The sequence below is a fragment of the Lupinus angustifolius genome, chromosome LG19 (genome assembly GCF_001865875.1).
Source record: "Lupinus angustifolius cultivar Tanjil chromosome LG19, LupAngTanjil_v1.0, whole genome shotgun sequence".
Lineage (NCBI taxonomy): Eukaryota > Viridiplantae > Streptophyta > Magnoliopsida > Fabales > Fabaceae > Lupinus > Lupinus angustifolius.
Genome location: NC_032027.1, coordinates 1,191,460 through 1,214,476, shown reverse-complemented (window position 1 = coordinate 1,214,476; position 23,017 = coordinate 1,191,460). Strand labels below are relative to the sequence as shown.

Here is a 23,017-nt window from a genome sequence, read left to right as displayed (position 1 = left end):
ATTTTTATGGGCAAATAATAATATTTTGAGTAAATATCCATTTTAGTCCCTCATATTTTTCAACATTATCAGTTTAGTCCTTCAAAAAGAAAAGACCTAAAATTGTCTTTAAAAATTTTAAATATAGGTCAAATTAGTCGTTTTTAACATATTTTACAGCACTTGGTATGAACTAATTTGACCCCTAAAAGGACTAACTTGACTCATTTAAAAATTTTGGGACCATTTTAGGTCGAAAAATATGAGGAATTACCTTAACAATGGAGAAAAAATAATGATAAGAAAATACTTAAAAGCTATAAAATACATTAGTAAAATGGATCTAAAATCTTCCCATCATATCCTTAAGGGGAGAGAATATGATTTCCAAGGGTTGAATCCTTACACTCACACTTCATGTTTTGTACAACTACTCACTGAGATGATTGTTGGAGAAAAATTAGAGTTGATGAAAAAAGTTATTCTTAATCCCTACATATGCCATGTTGTTTTTTTATCTCATGCAACTACTCACTGTAATATTTTTTAGTTAAAATAATTACTTTTTTGGGTCAACATCACTCTTATTTTTGTGTTAATATATGAAATCAAAGAATAAGTAGACATTCTTCACTCAAAATTAGACTAAGCTAGGGTTATGATTTATGAACTTATAATTTGATAACAAATTCATTCCATGATTATAACTTCATTTCATACTACATCATATCATAATAAGGTTTTATACACTCTTTATGTGAAGGGGGCCATTTGAGCACATGTTAATAAATCATACATTATTAGTAGGATTTAAAATATGAGAAAAAATGTATGCATTAATATCGTAAGAGTTTTTTATATTATCATTGCATCATCTATTATTCATATTTGAATATTATTGCCTCTTCAATAAAAATAACACAAATAAATGATCAATAATGCAATAACTGACTATCAATCTTTACAGAATGCATATATATTACACTTAGAGCAAATTAAAATGATTGTCACATAAAAACCAAAGGGAAAATAATTATCATGCACAATTACCAAATAAAAGTATACTTATGTTTGGTCATTATACATATGGCAATAATTTTTAATTAAATTATTGTATTTTCTCAATTTGATACTATAACAACAATAAATGATTTGTTAAAAATAATACAAAAATATATATTTGTACTATGAGGATTGAATTGGAAAACAATTATGTACAAAAAGGGTAATAACGACCAAAAATGGGTTCATGGTAGTTACTGTAACAAACGCATGGTCTATGACATCATCATGAAAATGTGTTATGCAGCTTTAACAAGAAATGTGTCAGATATTTAGTTTGATTTTGTCCATGTCGTTTAGTCTAGTTTTCAAGTATGGCCATCATATATATATATATATAAAGCTATATATGAGGCTCAAGGAAATGATAAAGCATGTACCTTGTAACTTAGGAGTTCTAAATTACTTGGCAGTTGAAGATGAAATACATTATAAATTTTGACAGATAAAAAGTCACATAATTGATACATGTTGTAGGAAAAGGCTTCCCAGGAGAAGAAAGCAATAAACAAGATTGGAAGCTACCAAGAATATGAATTCCCAAATAGTTCCAGCAGATTTCCATTTCAAATTGACATGAGAAACTATTGTTATTTGATGGCAAAAGTTTCCACCCAAACATCAGGCACCACTAGCATATAATCTGGTCCATTCCTTTGCTGCAGAATCCAATACCAACATTTTCATTAGCACAAATATGCATCTAGTATGTTTGATGCCATCATTAACAACTAATTTAGTATATAAGTTACCTGTTTCAACAGCCTCGGCCTCATTACTTTTCCAATGCTTAGCAATGTTCTCAGAAAGTGGATCATCTGGGTTTGGTGCACTTAAAAGGGCTTGAATACTATAAGAGTGCCAACAAAATACACATATTCAGTATAAAATATTGTTTCTTATAAGAGGTTAATTTAATATTTTTGTAATGGCTTGCCACACAACATTTTTTCTTTATTGTGTGGTGGCCATGTCAGAGGGTGATCCAAACTAAAGATCGAGACAGACCAACATAAACAGATTGAATTAGTGATAGTTTCTTTGTCCACAAACAACTCTCTTTTTGTTCTTTTTCCCTAGGTGAACTAAACCATTACATTGATGCTTTCAGAAGAAGAAAAAATCTGTGGCTATCAACTGAACAAAATGAGAAATTCTAGCATACCAGCAAAGCGATTAAGATAACAGATATTATAAAAAAAAATCCAGAGTTGAAAATCTTCACACATCACTTTGTTTGGGTTGCCATTACCACATAATGGTCCAGACTGTAAAAGCTGACTAATAATCTTCGGGAAATGAATAGGCCAAACATCACATACATCCATTCGCATAAAAGATAAAAATTAATATACCTCAAAAGCACAGTGCGTATTTGAAGGGCAGGACTCCACTTATCTTTCAGAATATCAAGACATATCCTGCCAAGCTGCATAAAACTTGAACTTGTAAGATAAGCACTAAACGAGAAAGAAGTGGAAATGTAAGGGAAGCAAAGTGCACCTTATCAATGTTTGGATGATATATTTTTGTCAGAAACCTAACCTGAAAGAAGCAATGCGTGATTGAATTAGGAATGGTTGGAGAAACACTAAAAAGGTGTTATTTAAATCCATTGATAAGGTATCTTATCATAGGAATTAAATTAAACCGTAATTAGCCAGTAAATTAAGAAGAAACTGCACTGCTACCCATGATTCTGAATGTCTGAGACGGATAGATATAAATAATTTATCCTTCAGAAGGCAAAAATGACCAATAGTCCACCCTAGGATGAAGGTGTACTCCAAATGGTCACCATACATAGTAGGGCATATACCTGGTACAGGTACTTATTGGGTACACATGGATACTTACTCAGTACTCACTTGAAGAGTAGGTACTCAGTATCACTCAAGTACAATTCATCACTTCATGAGAAATACCAAGTTTTATTGCTAAGTTGTCAATTTGCTATTAAAAGAAACAAACCACTACTTCACTTCATTCAAATCATGCGCCTTCTTCAATATTTTTGCTTACTTTAAATTCTTTATCGAGTTTTCTTGACACCTTATGGTTACAACATTAAAAAAATTGTATTTATCTGAAAACTACTTTATTGTTTGTGTTTTGATATCTCTATAGTCTATATAATATATCCTGTGTCATACTTGCACCTTAGCTTTTAGAAATTTTGCCATACCCCATTACCAGAACCCACATCCACCGACCTTGTCCTACATAAACCCCAATAAGATGCAAAGAGGAGCTCTATCTGCACCATTTCACTAAACCCTGAACCCTTACCCTCACAAGCTAAAAGGTTGTTTCCAAGATTTGAGCCCATGACTTCTAGGTCACAAGGCAAACAACTTTATCGTTGCGCCGAGACACCCTCTAAAATCTTAAATAAAAATATTTTGTAATGTAATATTATCACTTCTTTTGGGGGATAAGAATTCAGTAGAAGCTTAACAGGGATAAAAAGTACAACAGTACATATGTGATAGAATAAGTGCTGATTAAATTAAATACCTTCGGAGCAGCCATTGGATATTCTTCTGGCAAAAATAGTTCTAACTTGAAAACCCCTCCTAGTAATACAAACAATAAACTTGCATATTAGTGAAAACATGAGAGAGCTCACCACATTTTAGGCAAAAAAACGAGCATAAAAAATATCAGTCTCATCAAGCTTAGCACTTATTTGATAATGTTTTTCTCTATACTTTGGCAGGGAACAAGGTTCAAAACGTCAGGCTCTTGTAAAACAAGCAGAATAACGCAACCAATAACAGGAAGAATACAAATGATCATACCCTTCAAACCCAAAGGTTTTAAAGCTCACAACTAGAAAATCACAAAAAATAAATAAATAATAAATAGTTGTGGGGTACAGTCTGGTGAGAAACTAAAAACCTAAAAATAAAGAGATTAGTCTCTCATCTCTCAGGTGAGAGAATATTACAGGAATATGACTAAAAGCCTCTATACAGCTAGGCCATATGTAGTACCTAATATAAAATTATTAGTAACAAAATGGAAATTTTAAAGCGATGAAAACAGTGTTCTTTCAAGTGCATTCCCAAAATGATTGTACTATATTATAGCATAATTGCTTATATAAAAACTCAATCTACTGCCTAAAAATACCCAAAGCAAGTGGAAATTAATTCCTCATTTCTAGAAAAGTCAATAAATTATTAATTCATACTTTAAGGCATAAAACATGCTATCAGGCTCATTATTACCTTCATAAGGTGACTGGGATGGGCCAAGGATCATCACATTGAAATATCGCATATTTTCTTCTGAAGGCGAAGCGCTAATTCCAGGTGCTTCATCATCAAATCATAACATAAGACACCAATGCAATCAACTAATTGGAAGTTTGGAACAAAAACAAGGATAAAAATGTAGCATAAAAACCAAGCAAATATGCAACGCATCCTACAAAATACTAGATAGAGCAATGTTCAATGAGTGATATACATTAGTTCAAAATTCAAATACATGAGTGTTGTGATGAAAAAAAGTTGAAGCAGCTTGTTCTGGTGGTAAGCAGCACTTTACCATTCCACCAGTTCTGTGTTTGAGAGCAGCCACACGCATTTTGGAGAATAGCAGAATTTTTAAGACAGGTAGTCATCCAAACCGATCTGGATAATTTCACATGGATTTGACTGGGTTTGAGGAAAACCGATGTCCGATCATGTCACACCAGTTCTCACCAGTTCCTTGCATATCCAGGCTAAGGTGACAATCAACCGGTTCAGCGGTTCACCAATCAAACCAGCGGGCCAGATCCGGGTTCATAACACTAACATAAAGCATTACCTATTCAACCTAGGGCCCGTTTGGCTATGCTTAAAGAAAACTTATTTTGGCAAAACCGTTTTCATGAGAAATTGACAAATTCAGCTACTTCTAAAATAATAATTTCCATATTTTTCCCATTCCTACAGATAATTGTTTTCAGTAAAACTCCAAGCAAATATACATATAAATGTCAGGTAAAGAATTTATTTTTAATAAATAAAAGGCACCTAAACAAACATCTTCGATGGATTCTAAAGCACTAAACAGTGATGCAAATTTTAAAATAATGAGTTACCTGGTTCACTGAGCAAACGCTGCGTTTCCTGTTAAAATGAGAGAAAGAGAGTGAGTGATGAATAATGAAAGTAGAAGATGATTATGTATTTTGGAATTCAAAAAATTGAATCAAAAATTGAGCATATAGTAAGAGTTTGAAGAAATTGAAATGGAGATCGTAATGAATAGAAAGAAACCTTGATGATTCTTCGAGGGAGATTAGCGTTGGCCATGATCGGGTTCGATTTCAGAGCAAGCAATAGGGTTTTGTTTTCACACACAACTTTCTCTCACCAACCAATCAATCTTCAACTTTCACCTCTATTTATAATTTCTTTTTGAGTACTCTATTTATAATTTCTTTTTGAGTACTAATATTTATGTGTACTCAATATAAAATTTTAAATACTTAGTATCAATATAAAATTTATGGTTATTAGGATAAAAATTTACTCTTAAAGTAAGTGAATTCTTCTCTCTTACTTTTATTCAAGAGTTAACATACACTCAAAAAAAAACACTTTGATTTAAGACTTACTATATCATTTATTATTCATTTATATTATTTATGGCATGATATAATGATAATGATACAGTTGCTAGTTAGTGCATTTCTTTTCTAATATTTAATTTGCAAATTAACAAACTTCATTTTGTAAAATTGATTTTAATTATAATTGAGTTTAAACTTCAAAAGTGAAGTGATTTGTTTAAATGTTTTATTCTAAAAGAAGATAAATATAAAAACTATATTTTCTAGCTCCTTTTTTGGTGAAATTGTCAAACATGTTAGTACGAAGTCAAAACCAACTTTACATCTTCAAAAATGATCTTGTAGTATTAAAATGTTAAACAAAAAAATGTTTATTATTAGTATATTTGTATCATTTTAATTGTTACTTTCATATTATTTTAAGAAATAAAGCTATTTATTAATTAATTTCTTTTTCTTTTTGTCTTTCTACTATTGATATACATTAATTAACCTACTTCTATTCAGGGTGAAAATAATATTAATAATTCAAAGAAACATTATAAGAAATGATTTAATCAAAACTACATTATTTTATACCACAGTTAACATCTTCAATGATTATATTAGTCTATATAAGTACCTTAAATAATACAATGTGAATAATCTTTTTTTTGTTGATATAATCAATGTATATTCTCACCTTAAGAATAACTCTATTAGTAAATAATAATTTCATTATCTTATATATTATTTTATAATTTATTAAAGATCCTTTATAAATTAGGAATGACATTTATTTTTTCCATAATAGCAAAAATCATCTTTATTATTATTTGAGTTCCATAGATTACCACACAACTTGCCCACATGATTTCTCTCTTCTCCTTTCTGTCTTTGGGGTCCACATTTTCTCATAAAAATAAACACAATAATTTTCTTATGCAATGAGTATTCTTAAGAAATAATAATCTCACAACAATAAATGAAAGAATAATGTTTTATTTCACCTAGAAGAATAAGAAGAATTTGGATCCTCTCCATTACTCCCAGTCCATTACCATATTGAAACTGTGATATATGACAAAAATTAAAATATAATGGTCATGATTTTACTTATTTTTTTAATAAAATAAATTACTAATCATATTTGTCCTTATAATACAGTACTAGACTTTCCAATACTAGAGAAGAGTTGAACTCAATAAAAATGGGTTGGTAGAGATATTTTTTTTATATGCAAAAAGTAAGATTTATTAAGAGAAGAAATAATTATAAGAGAAAAAGAAGAGGAGAAAAAAACTAAAAGTCATTACAACATATGTTCAAGACAAAAAATGGGATTTACTATGTAATTAGTAAAATGATGAATGGGATGAAGAGGAAGAGTTGTGTGAATTTTCAACCAATTATAAAAAAGCTATCAAACTGAATAAGTAAAAAGAAAAAATGTTAAGAAGTTTCAGCTTGATCATTGTAAAAAGGACATAAGGTTCCACTCCAAGTACAATAGAAACTCCCATCTTGAGAAGAGCATCAAGGGAAATGTTAACTTATTAAACAGCCTAGCTAGCCAAGTCCAAGCTCCAAAAAGTTCATTGTTTAAGGCTCCCAAAATTTCTCTTCTATCAATGACTTCAAATTCTCTTCTTTAATTGTCTTAGTTGGTATTTCAGTTGCAGAAATTCTATCAAAGGCACTGACCAGGATTTTTGTAAAGGTAAAATTGCATAAAAATATAAGGTAGTTTTATGCAATTTTGCTATCTTTAAATATTATACTCATAATACATTTGCTTTTGGTTATCCAATTTTGAATATTTTTTTATGATCTTTATCATAATCCTATAAGAAAATTTGATATTCGAACGCTTTACAATAAACTTATATATAGTCAATTCAGCTGTTAAACTTGTGATTAAATGAAAAAAATAATTTACATTTTTTGGATTCCTTAATCATTATTCTATTATTACTAAATCTCTTTATAATTATGGTGAAGAATGGAGAGGAATTCATAAAAGATAAATAAATTGATAAGAAAATATGATAAGTAAATTGAAGAAGCTCATAAATTTTGTACCAAACCCTATAAAATTCTCATTCATATAGCATATAAACCAAACTCACAAGTAGAGAAAGGTTACAAATTTGGTACAAACGAATAATTGAATATTAAGTTGTCACCACACATCACATTGCCATTTTTATTTACTCTAATTTCATCACACTCTCTCTATCTTAGTTATCAAGGGTATCCAATTCCAACTCCTTGTAAACCTTAACACATTCATCATTAATCTTTTGTGTCTTGAAGCCAAGGGGATTCACAAAGCGAAGTGCAGATGAAACACCATCATGCTTGGTGAGTACAATTCTGTCTGAATCACTTGTCTTCATTGGAATGTTGCAATGTTTATGTGAGTTCACTTCTGTTCTCACTGCACATATCTCATCTTCATGATCACCTACAACATTAAGAGCATAGAAGCCATTTGCATCTGCTGTTGCCTCTTGTGAGAATGTTTTCACATCAGTGTCTGGTTTTCTGCATTCTAGTATCACCTTCACACCTGCATGTACATGCATGCATATATATATAAGTCATAGTTTCGATCTGAGATTTTGTAAGAGTTCACCGATTAAATTAACTGATGTAGTGAAAATATAAAAAATGTTACATAAAATCATGGGATATGAAATCTTTGTTCGTACCTGATAAGGGTTTGCTAAGCCTGGACTCGAATTCGAATTGGCAAGGATCACAGTAAACCTTGCCTTCAACAAAGAATTTGTCAGTGGCAGATCCTTTGGCTTTACCAAAATCTTCTGCACCAGCAACAGGAACTGCATAATGAACCTTGCTTTCAAGATGATATCCTCCTTGACGAAAAGCCAAGGTAGATGTGAAGCAGAAAGCAAAGATAACTAGGGCAACAGTGGCAAATGACTTACCCATTTATTATTTATTATTTTTATTTGGGTAAGTAAGGAACTGTTTTTGTTTATTTCCAATGTAATGTGAATGACACATTTGGTTTTTGGATACAATCATATTTATAGTGCAGGGGAAGTGCTTGGTCCTTTGATTTGTGTGGTGAGTATTGGTTTTACTATGTTTAAGGGGAGAAAGAATAGCTAAGTTTCTGATTTTCCTCCACCATTTTTGTTGACTTTGTACACCTAATGAGAAAAACCTTAAGGTTAGGAGCAACTATTTCCAAATTTTGTTTTGTTATTTTGAGAAGGGAAAATCATTTGCTATTAGTATCATGGATAAATTTTGCCTAGAAATGATGACAACAAATTAAATAGCATTATGTTGATTATGTTAGCAAGATTTTGTGGAAATTAGACTAATTCTATGTAATTTATACTCATCTACATATTAATTTCAAACAAATAAAAAAGGAAAAGAAGACTTATTAGATCATTGTAAGCTAAGGAAAAGCATGCAACGCATTATTTGTAACATTTTTATGTGATATAATTCAAATAAATATTTCTAACATGCATTTATAGCTGTAATTGTAACTTAATTATGGGGATAACAATGAGACGGGTGAATAAAGTACTAAAATACATAATTTTATCATTACTTGCAAATTCAACTAATAAATGGAAGATGATCTTCCATGAAGCTTAGAAAGTAAGAACTCCAACAACTTTTCTATTACGTCCTTATATTTTATTTAATATCCAACATATCACGTATATATTTGTATGTGTCTCTGTTCAATTATGTATAGAGTAATGATATTTTTTTTATAAAAAATATTATTTTCTTTATTTTTATCACATATATATATATATATATATATGATTAACAATATAGACACATATAGTAAGTCATAAGGTGGTTTGATGGTGAAGAGGGTGGTCGCAAGAAATGAAGTACAGGAGGTTGTGGGTTCGAGTCCCCACCATCAACAAAAAAGGAGTTATAAGGTGGTTAGATGGTAGGGTGTAGGACCTTGAAGGTAAAGTTCAAGTCTAAGGTCAAATTCATATACAAAAAATGATCTTACCAACATTTAGGATCGAATAAAGGATAAGTCTTACCGAACTCATGTTCACTCCTATCCTATACCTTCAAGCCTAACACTAAGAGGAATAGAGCATTGCTCAATTACTTTTTTAATTTTATGTTAAAACTTCTCATGGATCTAAATCCTACCATTTGGTGTTTTTATCGAATGAAATTGTATCTATAAGAAAACAATTCTTTCTAGAAAAAATGTTTTTTTTGTTTAATATGATATGTTTGAGAAACATGATAAAGTAAAAAAAAAGGTTTGTTTTTTTGTTAAATTGAACTTTTTAATATCATTCTAAAATTATTTGATTATTTTGAAACCAATTACCTTTTTACCCATTTAAAAAAATATTGTATTTTTTCACTTCAACCTTTACAGAAGCAACTACCATTTTTTGCCATTTTCAGTGAGTGATAGCACAAGAGACACAATTTTGAGAATGTTTGGAACCACCTATGACAAAATTAAACTCATAAAATCCCTTATCACTTTTCTATAAAAAAAAATAGCATATTGGAATAAGTTTATAAAAGTAGCTTATAAAAATATAATTTTTATAAAATAAACATTGAATTATATTGTTTACCCAAATGGAACTTTGTATATATGCAATATCAATAGGCAAATGATTCATTATTATGTAATATATTAAGTAGGAAACTTTGATGATTATATATAACTTGAATAATCTTTCCCATTTGAATTAGCTTTGGGGTAGAGTTAGATCATTATTTTAATATGACATTAGAGTAATTATTAATAATAGTTTCTTCATGAATCATCATTACTTATCTAAAAAAACAACACCCACCAACATTTAAGATGATTTTTTTTACATACTTTATCTTTGAGTGCACACAAAGATAGAAATCTATTTTGACTTTGTAAACAACATTTTATATTCTTGGCTTGAGTATTGGGAGTGCAAACCATAATGAAGGATCTTCATTTGAGGCAAAAATGACCCACTAATTGGTGAAACATGTAACAATAAATCTCATTCTGATACATTAATGTGTACCTATAACTATATAGCATGCACCAAACAGTATCAAAAAATGATGGCAAATAAAGACTTTATAGAACCAAGAAGTACACAAGTAGTACTTATTCTATTTCTGTATTGAAAGCTTGAAATATAACAATCATATTGACTCATTTTTGTGGTATATGTCTCTTGTGGAATTCTTTAGTGTAGCATACCATAATAGTAGTGCAAAGTATAGAAAATATAATAATAACAACATAAAAAGTTGATATAGGAACTTAGTAAGGCACTAACTTTTGGTGAGTGCAACTAATTTATGATCTTTGGGAAGACAGAAAATATAAAGGAAAAGGCATTGAACTCAAATTTAACCAGTGTTCTGCATGCCAGCAGCAATACCCTTCATGGAGAGAATGAGGGAGTCTTCCAAACCCGGGGCATATTCACTTGTTGGGTTCAGTGATACAAGTTCAGTAGCGGATTTGCTTTTCTCCAGATAATCTTTCGAGATATGTGGGCGCGGCGGCACATTAAAGTTCGGGTCACGAATGCGTTTCAATGTGTAAGCTTGGAAAACGTTTAAGGTAGTAATGTAAGAATCGCGCAGCCGGAGTCTTTGCTTCAAGTAAGGGTCTCCTTCAAGAAGATCCTTGTGTGCAGCCACCTTCCAATACAACAGGAAACAAAAATCAGCTTGTGAATCGGTTCGATATTTACCAAAGAATTAATTGCTACCAATTTGGCACATTGAATGGCCAAAAGAGATTGTTTGTAAGATCAAGATACTGATTATTGGTTAAGATCAGAAACTTTGTGTTATATGGCAAAAGTAGCATATACCTGAAGGAGGAGATTCTTGGTTTCTTCATATTTTTTCCTCAACTGCTCTCCAAATGGCCACAGATCCTTTGAAACAAGGAGCCTATCATTCAGAGCAGCTATTCCGGGGTCTCCCTTGGCGAACACCATTTCGACTAAATCAATCGTGACCCTAAAGAAAGGCCACTGGTTGTACATCTCTTGCAGCATATTAAGATTCCCAGCATCCTTCTCAATAACCTGTTTAAATGCTTTTCCAAAGCCTAGCCACACTGGAAGATGAAACCTTGTCTGTGTCCACGCAAAGATCCAAGGAATTGCGCGGAGTGTTTCAATGCCACCAGTAGGCCTTCGCTTTGCTGGTCGACTTCCAATGTTCATCCGACCGTACTCTAACTCTGGTGTAGCCTACATGTTACAAGGTTGTCAGAAATGAGAGAATTTAAGGGAAATTCTACAATATCCCTATCTTAAGGAGTATCCTTAATCCTTGGCAATGTGACATCAAGTTTGGTTATACCATTTAAGTTCTGTATGTTAACTATACTTTATGTCTGCATTACTTGAGGTTCAGGTTACCCTAAATGTAAATGTCATTTACCTAAGCAAGAAATGAATGATTCGGTCGATCAAAGATGTTCTGTGAGCAAATATTCTTGATAACTAGAACTTTTCGTTATAAAATAAAAAGTTTTCGGAAAAGTTGTCCAAATTTACTGTGCGGATAACATTACTCTTTTGTGGATATCTTACCAGACGGAAATACTCAACAAAGCGTGGTTCCTTGAATACAATAGAACGATATTCCTCAGTAGCAATGACAGCCATCTGATCCATCAAAGCTCTCCATTCTGGTTTTGGAGAAATAGGAGGATGCATTCCATGTTCTAAAGTAGCAGCAGTATAACGTTGAAGTGTTCTAAAGCACAAGTGTTGCTCTCCAAACGATTGCTCAATAACTTCACCTTGGACTGTTACACGAAGCGATCCATGGATTGTGCCTGGAGGTTGAGACAGGATAGCAAGGTGAGTAGGACCACCTCCTCTTCCAACAGTTCCACCACGGCCGTGGAACATGGTTAGCTTAACGCCAAATTTCTCAGCTACTTTTATGAGATCCTCTTGAGCCTTATATAGCTGCCATGCCGCAGAAAACCTTCCAGCATCTTTTCCTGAATCTGAATACCCAATCATGACTTCTTGCTTCCCGTCGATCCTATTTTTGTACCAATCTACTGAGAACAACCGAGCCAAAGCAGCAGGAGCAGCCTCAAGATCTGCAAGCTTCTCAAACAATGGGACAACTCTTAATGGATGCTTGATATGGCATTCACGTTGTAGAAGTTCAACCGCTAACACATCAGATGGTGCAGTTGCCATTGATATGATATACGCGCCAAAGTTGTCTGGTGGTAGTTCTGCCAGGACATGAAATGTGTCCAAAACATCTCTAATTTCTTCAGTTTTGGGAAGGTCGGGTCCGAACAATGGCCTTTTGCCGCTCAGTTCAGACAAAAGCCATTCTTGTCTTTTTTCTTCCGACCATTCCAGGTAGGAGCCAATTTCCAAATGCTTGGTAATGGCGTCCATCACATCAGTGTGACGGTCGGACTCTTGCCTGATATCAAGCCTCACAAGTGACAGACCAAATGTGGATACTTGCCGTAAAAAATCAAGAAGGCTTCCGTCAGCAATTGAACGATCACCACAAGCACAGAGCGATCTGTAACAAACTTCAAGAGGTTCCAGGAACTAGACAAATTGTAACTTTAGTTAGTATCTAACATATAAGGATATGCAAGGGCAAAATAAACTCATTCAACAAGAATATCAATAGAGCAGTATTTTATGGACGATTCTTTCGGACAAATTCTTGAAACACCTATAGTTTTATGCACAAAGTACATGTACTTTCCTCATAAACTATCAAGAGTTGTCTATAACTCTGAATCACTTGTTCAAACTACATTTTTGAAACCAATGTCATAGAACTAAATCTTATAAACAGCATATCCTTTTTCTGGCTCCTCCTTTCATCTTCTCCACCCACCAACAGAGCAAATTAGTTAGTAGTAAAAGTGTATGTATTAATGAAAGGCCGACATTGTAAAAAAACTAAATTTTCAGCTACGGAAATCTTGAGAAAATTTCACAAGCTACATAAAACTTAAGGACATAAATCCTGAGAAAATTTCATATGCCAGTACTACCTCTTCAACATTGGTGAAAGTTGCTTCCTCTGGAATGTCAGAGTACCCATGAGCTAGCAAATGGCGAGAACGTTCACGAGTCTGATAGAGTCTGTCCCTAACCTCACCCAGCACGACACGATATGGCTCATTTGTGGGAACTTTTTTCCAAAATTCTGCATCATGAAGAATGCCAATAGTATCAATGAAGTGAACCAATCAACATGTTGTCGGAATTTACATAACTAACATAAGGTAGACAATAGTTTGTCCATAGTTTACAGGTTCTTTACACACTCAAAAGTATAATACATATTCCCCTAGTTTAAACATAGATTCAGTAAACACCTATATAGTGTTTTGCAACTTCGTCTTTATTCGAAGACCTGTGAAGTTCATCTGCACGATCACGTAGCTCATCACTGCAACGCCACATAGACAGCTACAGAAACAATAAGGGAAATCAGTAAAATGATGCCATAGTAGTACTATAATTCATCCACATTGATCAATTCAAAGGCTGCAAAATAGAGAGTTATTAATTACTTCGAACATGAGATCTTCTATCTGGGAATAATACATATTAGCAGCCATCATTCTAGCCAACAAGCAAACGTCCCTCGTCACTTCGGGAGTTACTCTCGGATTACCTGTATGATGTATCATATTGAAGGAACAATAAACTATTTAGATAAACATAAATAAGTGTTGGGTTTGGTTATATTGAAGTGTGAATCCTGACACTAGATAGGATTTGGGTATTTGCGATCACAGGTAAGAATCATACCATCACGATCACCACCCATCCAAGACGAAAATTGAATAACCGGAGCATTATGAGGAACACGTTCATTAATCCCTATATTCTTCAAAGCAGTATCAACACGACGTAGAAATTTCGGAACACCCTTCCAAATTGTTTCATGGAAGTAGCTCATCCCAGCTCTCATCTCATCTTGTGGTGTTGGAGGAGTCCTCTTGATTTCATCAGTACGGAATGCAGCTTGAATCTACATAAACAGAAGTAAAATAAGCAGATTATTAACTAAAATAACATTGATTCACTTCAGCATCTCTCTTTTTTTCAATATTTTCTTTTTCTGCATAATCAACTCCATACAAAGACATTGACTGTGATAAAAGAAATATATATACTATGCAGAAGTGTTATAGGAAAACTTATCATGCAAGGTATGTAAATTTATCTTTTATTTCCTAGTAAAAGAGGTAGAAAATGAAAATGATATATAGAGGGGAAAAAACCATTTATTCTGTGCTGATTGAGTGTGCAAATTCATATGTGACACAGAGAAATCAAAGGAAGACCATTGAGTTTTGATACTCACCTCCCTCTGTAGAGACTCATCAAGCTCCTGTTTATCATCAGGAGTAATGTCTTTGGCATACAATTGCGATAAACAATTCCGAATCCTGTAAGAAAAATAAGAAACCTTAACTTTCATAAGTGTGTGACAGATTTTTTTAAAAAGGATTATAATAAAAAGATAGTGAACTTTGAATCAAACCTTGCATGCTTTTGAAGTAAAGATCGGCGAATTGATTGAGTAGGATGAGCAGTAAGAACAAGATCAACAGTCTGGTTTTTCAGTGCATCAAAAACTTCCTGAGGAGACTTCTTCAAATCAAACACAAGTCTCTTGAGAGTTTCTTCAATGTCTGATTCTGTAGTTGCATTGGTCTCATCTGCAAAATTTCCTTTCTTCAACTTGTTCCTTCGGCGGTGAGAAATCTGGACCTCTTCAGCTAAATTGGCCAAGTTAAGCATATGCGAAAAGGACTTGGCGACAACAATAGAGTCTCCAGCATCCAAACTGGTTAAGACATTTCCAATTTCTTCCAGTTTCTTAGGGTCATGCTTTCCTTCATACTCAGAGGAAAGCTCATACACATCTTGAACCTGCACAATAAAGTTTTAATCATCCACGCGACAATTTTTCGGCTCATAATGTCAAACAGAGTACATCATTCATCATTAATTTGTATTACTTTTTTTAAAGGTAATGATAGTTAAATATGAATAATAGACGATTAAACGACAGTGTATAATTGTCACTCTTTACTGAGCCAATGAATGTGCCCCTTTAAGTTCCATTATGCAAAGGTGTTGTTTTGGTTACAAGAAAAACCAAAAGTTATGTTTCCTTAAAACATTCCAGATCAATAGACATGACCCATTACCCAAATTATGTCAATGCAAATAAAGTTCCATGCTTTTTTCTCACCAAACCAATCATGCTACACTTTCACAATAAAATCGTGATATTCAAGACCAAATAGACTGTTTCCAGAATTTGAATACGAGTTACGGGAGCACATCAAACAAAAAATTATAAACACAGAAAGGGAAAAAAACTCACTGTGTTCTTCAGATCCTCTCCATGTAAGTCCTGCAGAATATCAAGGAACCGATCCAGTAATAGAGCATCATACTCAATGAGTTTATCATCCTCACTCACTTTGGCTGGAGCCAATTGTCTAAGCTGTGCATCAATTGATGCCATCTTTTCCATTTTCCTATTGTTTGCCATTGCTAGCTACCTTCTCAGTCACCTTCAACTATGAACATAAAAAATCAACCAAAGTTTTGCACACTAACTATGATGAAAAAACCAAAGATAGAAAGAAGAAAAAATCAACACAAAATGGAAGCAAAATAAAAAATAAAAGAAACTATGAGCCTAAAATCAAGGGGTTGATCAAAACAACATCCATAAATTCTTATTCTAGCCCCACCAAAAAATATGGAGAAGTTGACATGTTGGTTTTGATGTGTGATGACACGTGCAATGAGACAAACATGCTATCTTTCAGTTTGATAAACAACGTTAAAAGGTGCTATAGAAACAGAAACATTTGTAGTAAAAAAAATGTGATTTTTGCATGGCCCATGATGAATCAGTTACTATAATTGTCAATGAATTCAATATGGCACCTTTGTAATTATAAGAATATGACAAGGAATGAAAAATTGATTAGAGATATAGTGCAAGATTCATATCCTAAAGTGATGCAATGGGGTGTCATTATATAGAAAAAATGTTGAGAAATTTGTTACATACAAAAACAAAAAGATAATAAAGTATGATTTGATATATGGAGATAATTCTTTCTCGGTAATTAAAATCATGATATGTATCTTATTAAATTATTTTTCACAAATTTTTTTTTAAAACTAAACAAAATAGTACATATATATTATATTTTTTGTAATTAGAGGAAATAAGTTACCTCGAAAAGATATTTTATTTTCTAACAATAATCTTTCTTTGTTTGAAAAAATATATTTATGGGATATGCTTTTTAGTTTTCAAAGATTCCCATTTCCCAAAATGTTTGTAGTTTATTTAACTTTCTCAGCGTGAACTAGGTCGTAATCATAATAGGGGTTAGGTGGAACCATGACGATTTTATTTATAAAAAAAAATTAACCAAAGACTATTTTCATAAAATTCATTTAATGAAAATAAAACTTTGGAAAACATCTTATAAATATGATAAAAAACAAAAAATAATATATATTAGAAAGATGACCGGAAATAGTATATGTCAAAAATTAAAGGATAATTTTTTATTTTACTGATTTGATTAAATTATTCCACTAATTTTGTGCCAAAATTAAGAATGTATCAGCAAATGTTAGTTAAATACTTAATCACGTTATCTTCTCCAACTGTTAGTGGGAGACAACAACTTTTATTAATACACACTAAGATATTGTTTGGTTTTAGTATCTAATCTCTCATTCATTTTATTTGATGGGTATAATATTGATATATTATCGGTATAAATATTAATAATATTTATTACATTATTTATCATATTTGAATTGTTGTTAAAAGTCAATAATAATTAAATATGAATGATACGAGACAGTGTACAAAATTTATATAATATCAGTGCATACATTTTTTCTCTTATTTCATTTCCTTTTAATATTTAAGCTTATGAATATGGTTTAAAAAATTATTAATTAATAAAAATTTGATATAGTTTGACTATTATAACCTTATTTAAATTTACACTAAAAACTATATTAAAAATAAAGAAATATGAGATGAAAAAAAAGAATTATAAATAGTGATATATTTAGAAAATAAAAGATAAATATCAAAATAGTTTATTAGCAATCTGGAGTTTATTATCATAAATAAATCACGCATTTTGTTTAATGTGTTTTTGGTGAGACATTTTGTATAATCTTGATCCAATGTATTTAAAAAAGTATGAAATCTTTGATATTTCTTAAAGGTTTATGATTACAAAGTCATAAAAATAGTATTTATGGTGGAAAATGGAATGATATTTAAATTTATAATTATGGCTTTTCTATTTCATCAACATTATATTCATTTGTACAAGTGGCAAGGAACTTCTTTAATTTCTTAAGATCGTATGAGTTGGGGTGGAGAAAATACATTATGAAAAGATCGTAATTACAATGTGAATTTAAAAAATCAAGAGTGAAGACAAAAAATAAATAAATTTAAAAATCACTTTTACAAAGAAGAAAAACTTTAATGAAATAGAGAATGATTTATATCATATATATTCAACTTAATTTCATATTGATTCTCGTGACACAATTCTTTCATGTTTTATCCACACTTTTAATCATTTGATGTAAAGCAAAACTATAAATAGAGAAAGCAAGTCAAGCACACCATTTTTGTTGAATTATATAAGCATTATCGTGCATCATGACTCACCATGAATTAACCATTTTTTTATAAGACTAACACCCTAAGCATGTTAGATGAGGTATAAGCCATAATAATGAATAATAAATTGATAACATGAAAGTAACTTTTGTAATATCAATAATATTTCCTCAGTAAAGAAATATTTCTTTCCTATTGTGTGGTTGTCCCTCTCAATAAGTAAAAGTTGCTCTAAAAAATCAAACCTTTGACTTTTTATAGTTTTGGGATCTAGCGAGACCTTATACTATTAGACCAACATATTGATGGTATTTTATATTGTATTTAACAACAATGATAATGATAATTTATAATAAAGTTAATGATTTTATAGTAAAAAACTGTTATTTATTGGCCATCCATCCATTAAAGTAACAAATTATGAACATGATTGCTGACTATTACTTTTTTTATGTGATAAACTTGTTGACTATTACTTTTATCCTCATTCATTATATTTTTGTCCTTTCATATCACTCCTACGTCATATTAAATATTTATTCAAAGTTAACACCCTGGAAATAATTGTTAAATGGAAAAATGTATAACATTTAATAGCTTAAACAATATTTTAAGCATTCTATCTTTTTGTAGCTTCAAAAGGTTTGACAATACTTTTCGATGAGTTTGCATATGCTGAAAATCTTACCAACTTCATGTTATAAAATTCACATTGAAGAAATTTTTGTAGGTTTACTAATCGAAAAATATATTTAAAGTAGTTACGCATGACTCAAAATAAATAATTTTAGTGTATTGTATGTTGACTTTCCATTTTAAAAAAAGAATGACCACTTTTAGTAGTTGTTTCCCTTGATACATCCATAAAAAGTAAATTCTCTTCTAATATTTTATTAGAATTTGATGTTGATATATTTTTATTGTATACTAGTTTTTATGTGGATATGGTTCACCATATTAAATATAATGACACAAAATTACACAACATGAAAATATTTCACATTAACCCATTTATGTCAAAATTAAACTTTTGGAACTTAAAAAAGAACATCCCCATAAATGTTTAAACTAAAGTATGTCATATCTTATATTTTTGGACAAAAAATATCATGGGTTTTTTCCACTTGGCATATAGAGATCAACACATTATACATGATTGTTTTTATGTATAGATTGTGATTATTATTTAGGTTTCCACTTGTGATTATTTTTATTTATTTTGTACTCTATTTCCTTTTCTGATGCTCTTTTAAAATTTGTGGAGATTGTGGATGAAGATATAAATGTTCTAATCATTGCTTATATTAAATTTAATGTCAATATATCTAACATTTAAAATTTGAAACTGATGACCATAAGTTAGTAATTATATATTCAAGTTGATTGACTTAATTTTTATGAGACTATTGTTCATGATTTAATGAATAAATGCATACCTTAATCCTCAATACAGTGGTTTAGCAAAAAAATGAGAAATATTAGTCACATGATGAGGCTAGGACCTAGAGTTGCTCGCAAATACATTGTCCCTAGTGATGTAAGGTCCGGCTAAATTATTAGGATAATCAAAATGTCAATTATTTAATTCCCGAAAGCAACATTTGTTAGAAGTGATAGTCATATACCCAAAAATAAATTAGTTCATTATCCAAAAAATATGAGAGATACACTTGTAATGTAAAAAAATATAATTTTAAGCTTCGTTTTACCATGTTAACCAATTTGCAAAGGGAACTTATAATTAAAGAATATAAATTACATTTTCAAGATAAACCAAACATAATTTTATTCCACATTTAATAATTTATTATACATCAATGTTCTCCACATGGAGAACATGTATTTATTTCAATCTGAAACTACTACAGGATAATAAATAAATGTAACATTACACATAATAACAACAAAACATTTCCAAGGATCATAGGCTTCTCGCACATCTTCTATCCAAAAAAATATGTTACTCCATATGCCACTTTCTCTGATTGTTCAGAGAAATATTTTACTATTAGATTTTAAACTTAAATATATGTTTTCCAACCAATCAGAGAAAAAGTAACATATAGAACAACACACTTTTCTGGTACATCAGATGTTAAGCTCTTCTCTTTATCACTTATCAGCAACCTTAATAAAGCCCACATGTGTTGAATTTGCCACACTTGTAAGTGTTTGTAAATCATAAGCTACCCAACACCTTGAATCATCCTTATGGTAGAAATAACCTACACACTTGCAATCATTGGTGCATTTATTTCCACAACTACTTTCACTTAAACTCTCTCCTGAAGTGTATTTACTCATGTAATGTTCAACTCCTTCAACTTTATAGTAGTGAAAACCACTTGTTTTGCATGGAGTAATAGGATTAGGAGCAGAACAATTTTTGCTCCAACCAAATAACCCTTTTTCCAATGGACATGCAACACATTGGTTATCATCACAAAGCCCAAAATTTCCACATCTTTGTGGCAATTGACACTCACTTTCATCAGAATCTCTATCAAAAAGTGTATAAGTCACTTGCCAAACACCAAAACGTACATCTAGAAAGTAAGTATGAAACTTTATGTTACCATCAATTCCAAGCCTAAGATATGTTAAGGTGCTATTATTCACAGGCCTACCAAGGATTCTATTGCCACTATTTGAAGAATTTGCTACATAATAATCAAGTGCAACTTCAAAACTCTCTGGATCAGATGTGAGTGTAACATTTGCTAAGGAACCTTGTTGAATAAAGAACCAATCAGAAGGGTTCCAATAGAGTATAGGCCTTGGAGAATTCTTGCTTTTATAATACAAAGCAAGACCTTTAGGCTCCAAAACCAAGCTATAAGGCCCATCTCTGTTTTCTTTTTCTGAAAGCCTGCTGACAAGTTTAGATGGGCCTGAAGCTTTTAGGCTCTGGCCCACCAAAAGGGTATCTGTAGGATGATCAAAACTTTGCCAAATGAACTTACCTTGAGAATTTAGAAGCACCATGTTACCATTTGGGAGCAATCTAAAGGCCACAACACCCTTGTTTGAAGTGTTGGTTTGCCATGCAACTCTGCCATTAGAATCAGCCAATATGAGATTTCCATCAGACCCAAGTGAAAAGGTTGCATTTTCACCAACTGGGTTGGCTCTATTAGCCTCCCAAACCCATCGAAAGAGTTGCTCTGAACGTTGAAGACCAACCCTTAGAGCCAAAGTGAATGCATTTGGAGTAGTGTTGTAGAAACCAACTTGGAAAGGTGAGTTGAAAATGCTTATCATTCTGTAATCAGCACCATATTCTACAATGTAAGGACCCAATTCACCAGAGTTAACAAATTTGAAGGTTTCATTTTGAGGAACAATTGCATGAGCAATGAAGGGGATGCAAGAAAATAACAATAGACTAAGAATTGAAGCCATTGTTTGATTGATGAATATGTTATGTGTTTGGTCTTTATTTATAGTAATATATGTGGCAACAAGGTTGAATATTCTTCAGCCAACTTTGGTCAAAGTTGTCGACTCAAATATTGTATAGTACAAACATACGTGTATTTGGATCAAGATGAAATCAATAGTAGAATGAAAGGTACATGGTGTCAGATTTTGTCCACTTTATCTCCTTTCTTGGCATAATTGTGTGTATTCTTTATGAATATTATGTTTTTCTCCCTAGTTGATTTTGTTGGTTTAGTATTTTCACACTGGATGCAATTCTGTTCGAATTGAGAAGATCTATAGGTAGGTGGTGCTAACTCTTCCAGCGGGTATTTTTTTCATCTACAATATTCGAACCCGAGACTTTGCTTGAGGAATCAAACATGTATCACTTAAACCAACTCATGTTGGTCTACCTAGTTGATTAACTTCAACATTGCAACATTTGTATTAACGCTAATTAGATATTCTTAAATTAGTTAGAATCATTTCTATTAATAGAAAAATAAGTACTTAAAAAAACAAAGGGAAATATAACTTTTGAAGACACAATTATTCATTTGATAATAATGAAATTAAACTTTTGTCATTAAAAACAAGTTGAAAAACATGCATTTACTTCTTCATTAATGGAGTGAATCCTTCACGCAAAAGTTAACAAAATAATAATGCAGGATAAACTTCAATTAGATTTCTTTTTGTTTGCAATTAATTAACCACTGAACTTTCCTATCTTATATGTGTGTAATTATATTTTGTACCCACAATTTTTTTCTTTAAATAGAGTTTATTAATTAAAGTCCTATCTAAAGTCTGGCTATCAATTGCGTTTGGGAAAGGACAAGATTATTAATGACTTAGTTATAAGTTTTGTATGTATGTAACTAGTTTAAATGGCAAATTTACTCCTTTATAAACTCATACCACAATTTTTAGGACAAATGTACCCATACATGTTCCTACATATCTTCTTATTCCATTTCTTCCTCTAACATTTCCTAAATGTTTCTCACACAATAAATCATTTATTAATTTATTTCCTGCCAGGTTGGAATTTGAAGTAGTTGACACTGTGTCTGAATACTAGATAATTTATACCAAAATACATAAATAATTGAAGATATGTTGATATAACGACTCAATAAATTAAAAAGAATAATGTGTAATAATATTGTAAATCTTACAAAAGATGAATGTAATTTTTAGGATAACATTGGTTGTACTATAATGTGTTATATTCATGTATCCAAAATCCAAATATTTTCCTCTATTTTTCTCTTTCATTCATAAAATAGA

General features: G+C 31.4%; 4 protein-coding genes across 6 annotated transcripts; all 4 read right to left on the bottom strand.

Annotated features, from left to right (window-relative positions):
- On the bottom strand, window positions 1,407-5,463 carry LOC109334137 (ubiquitin-conjugating enzyme E2 36-like). The gene is made up of 8 exons (XM_019569710.1): window positions 5,316-5,463; window positions 5,138-5,165; window positions 4,275-4,361; window positions 3,559-3,617; window positions 2,545-2,586; window positions 2,397-2,470; window positions 1,794-1,891; window positions 1,407-1,700 (listed from the first exon to the last, which is right to left on the bottom strand). The coding sequence occupies exons 1-8, from the start codon at window positions 5,349-5,351 to the stop codon at window positions 1,663-1,665; spliced, it is 462 nt and encodes a 153-aa protein (XP_019425255.1). The 5' UTR covers window positions 5,352-5,463; the 3' UTR covers window positions 1,407-1,662.
- LOC109334136 (olee1-like protein) lies at window positions 7,667-8,640 on the bottom strand. The gene is made up of 2 exons (XM_019569709.1): window positions 8,305-8,640; window positions 7,667-8,162 (listed from the first exon to the last, which is right to left on the bottom strand). Exons 1-2 carry the CDS (start codon window positions 8,546-8,548, stop codon window positions 7,831-7,833), a joined length of 576 nt encoding a protein of 191 aa, XP_019425254.1. The 5' UTR covers window positions 8,549-8,640; the 3' UTR covers window positions 7,667-7,830.
- On the bottom strand, window positions 10,713-16,594 carry LOC109334133 (phosphoenolpyruvate carboxylase-like). 3 transcript variants are annotated; one of them, XM_019569703.1, is made up of 11 exons: window positions 16,576-16,594; window positions 16,001-16,199; window positions 15,149-15,540; window positions 14,969-15,053; window positions 14,410-14,632; window positions 14,169-14,272; window positions 13,971-14,064; window positions 13,644-13,798; window positions 12,187-13,185; window positions 11,455-11,841; window positions 10,982-11,278 (listed from the first exon to the last, which is right to left on the bottom strand). In XM_019569703.1, exons 2-11 carry the CDS (start codon window positions 16,169-16,171, stop codon window positions 10,982-10,984), a joined length of 2,907 nt encoding a protein of 968 aa, XP_019425248.1. In that variant the 5' UTR covers window positions 16,172-16,199; window positions 16,576-16,594. The 3 variants fall into 3 exon arrangements, with proteins under 3 accessions (XP_019425250.1, XP_019425248.1, XP_019425249.1); XM_019569704.1 differs by lacking the exon at window positions 16,576-16,594 and adding an exon at window positions 16,377-16,527; XM_019569705.1 differs by lacking the exon at window positions 16,576-16,594 and having other exon boundaries at window positions 10,713-11,278; window positions 16,001-16,171.
- On the bottom strand, window positions 20,115-21,729 carry LOC109334135 (epidermis-specific secreted glycoprotein EP1-like). Its single transcript, XM_019569708.1, has 2 exons — window positions 20,411-21,729; window positions 20,115-20,235 (listed from the first exon to the last, which is right to left on the bottom strand). The coding sequence occupies exon 1, from the start codon at window positions 21,701-21,703 to the stop codon at window positions 20,414-20,416; it is 1,290 nt and encodes a 429-aa protein (XP_019425253.1). The 5' UTR covers window positions 21,704-21,729; the 3' UTR covers window positions 20,115-20,235; window positions 20,411-20,413.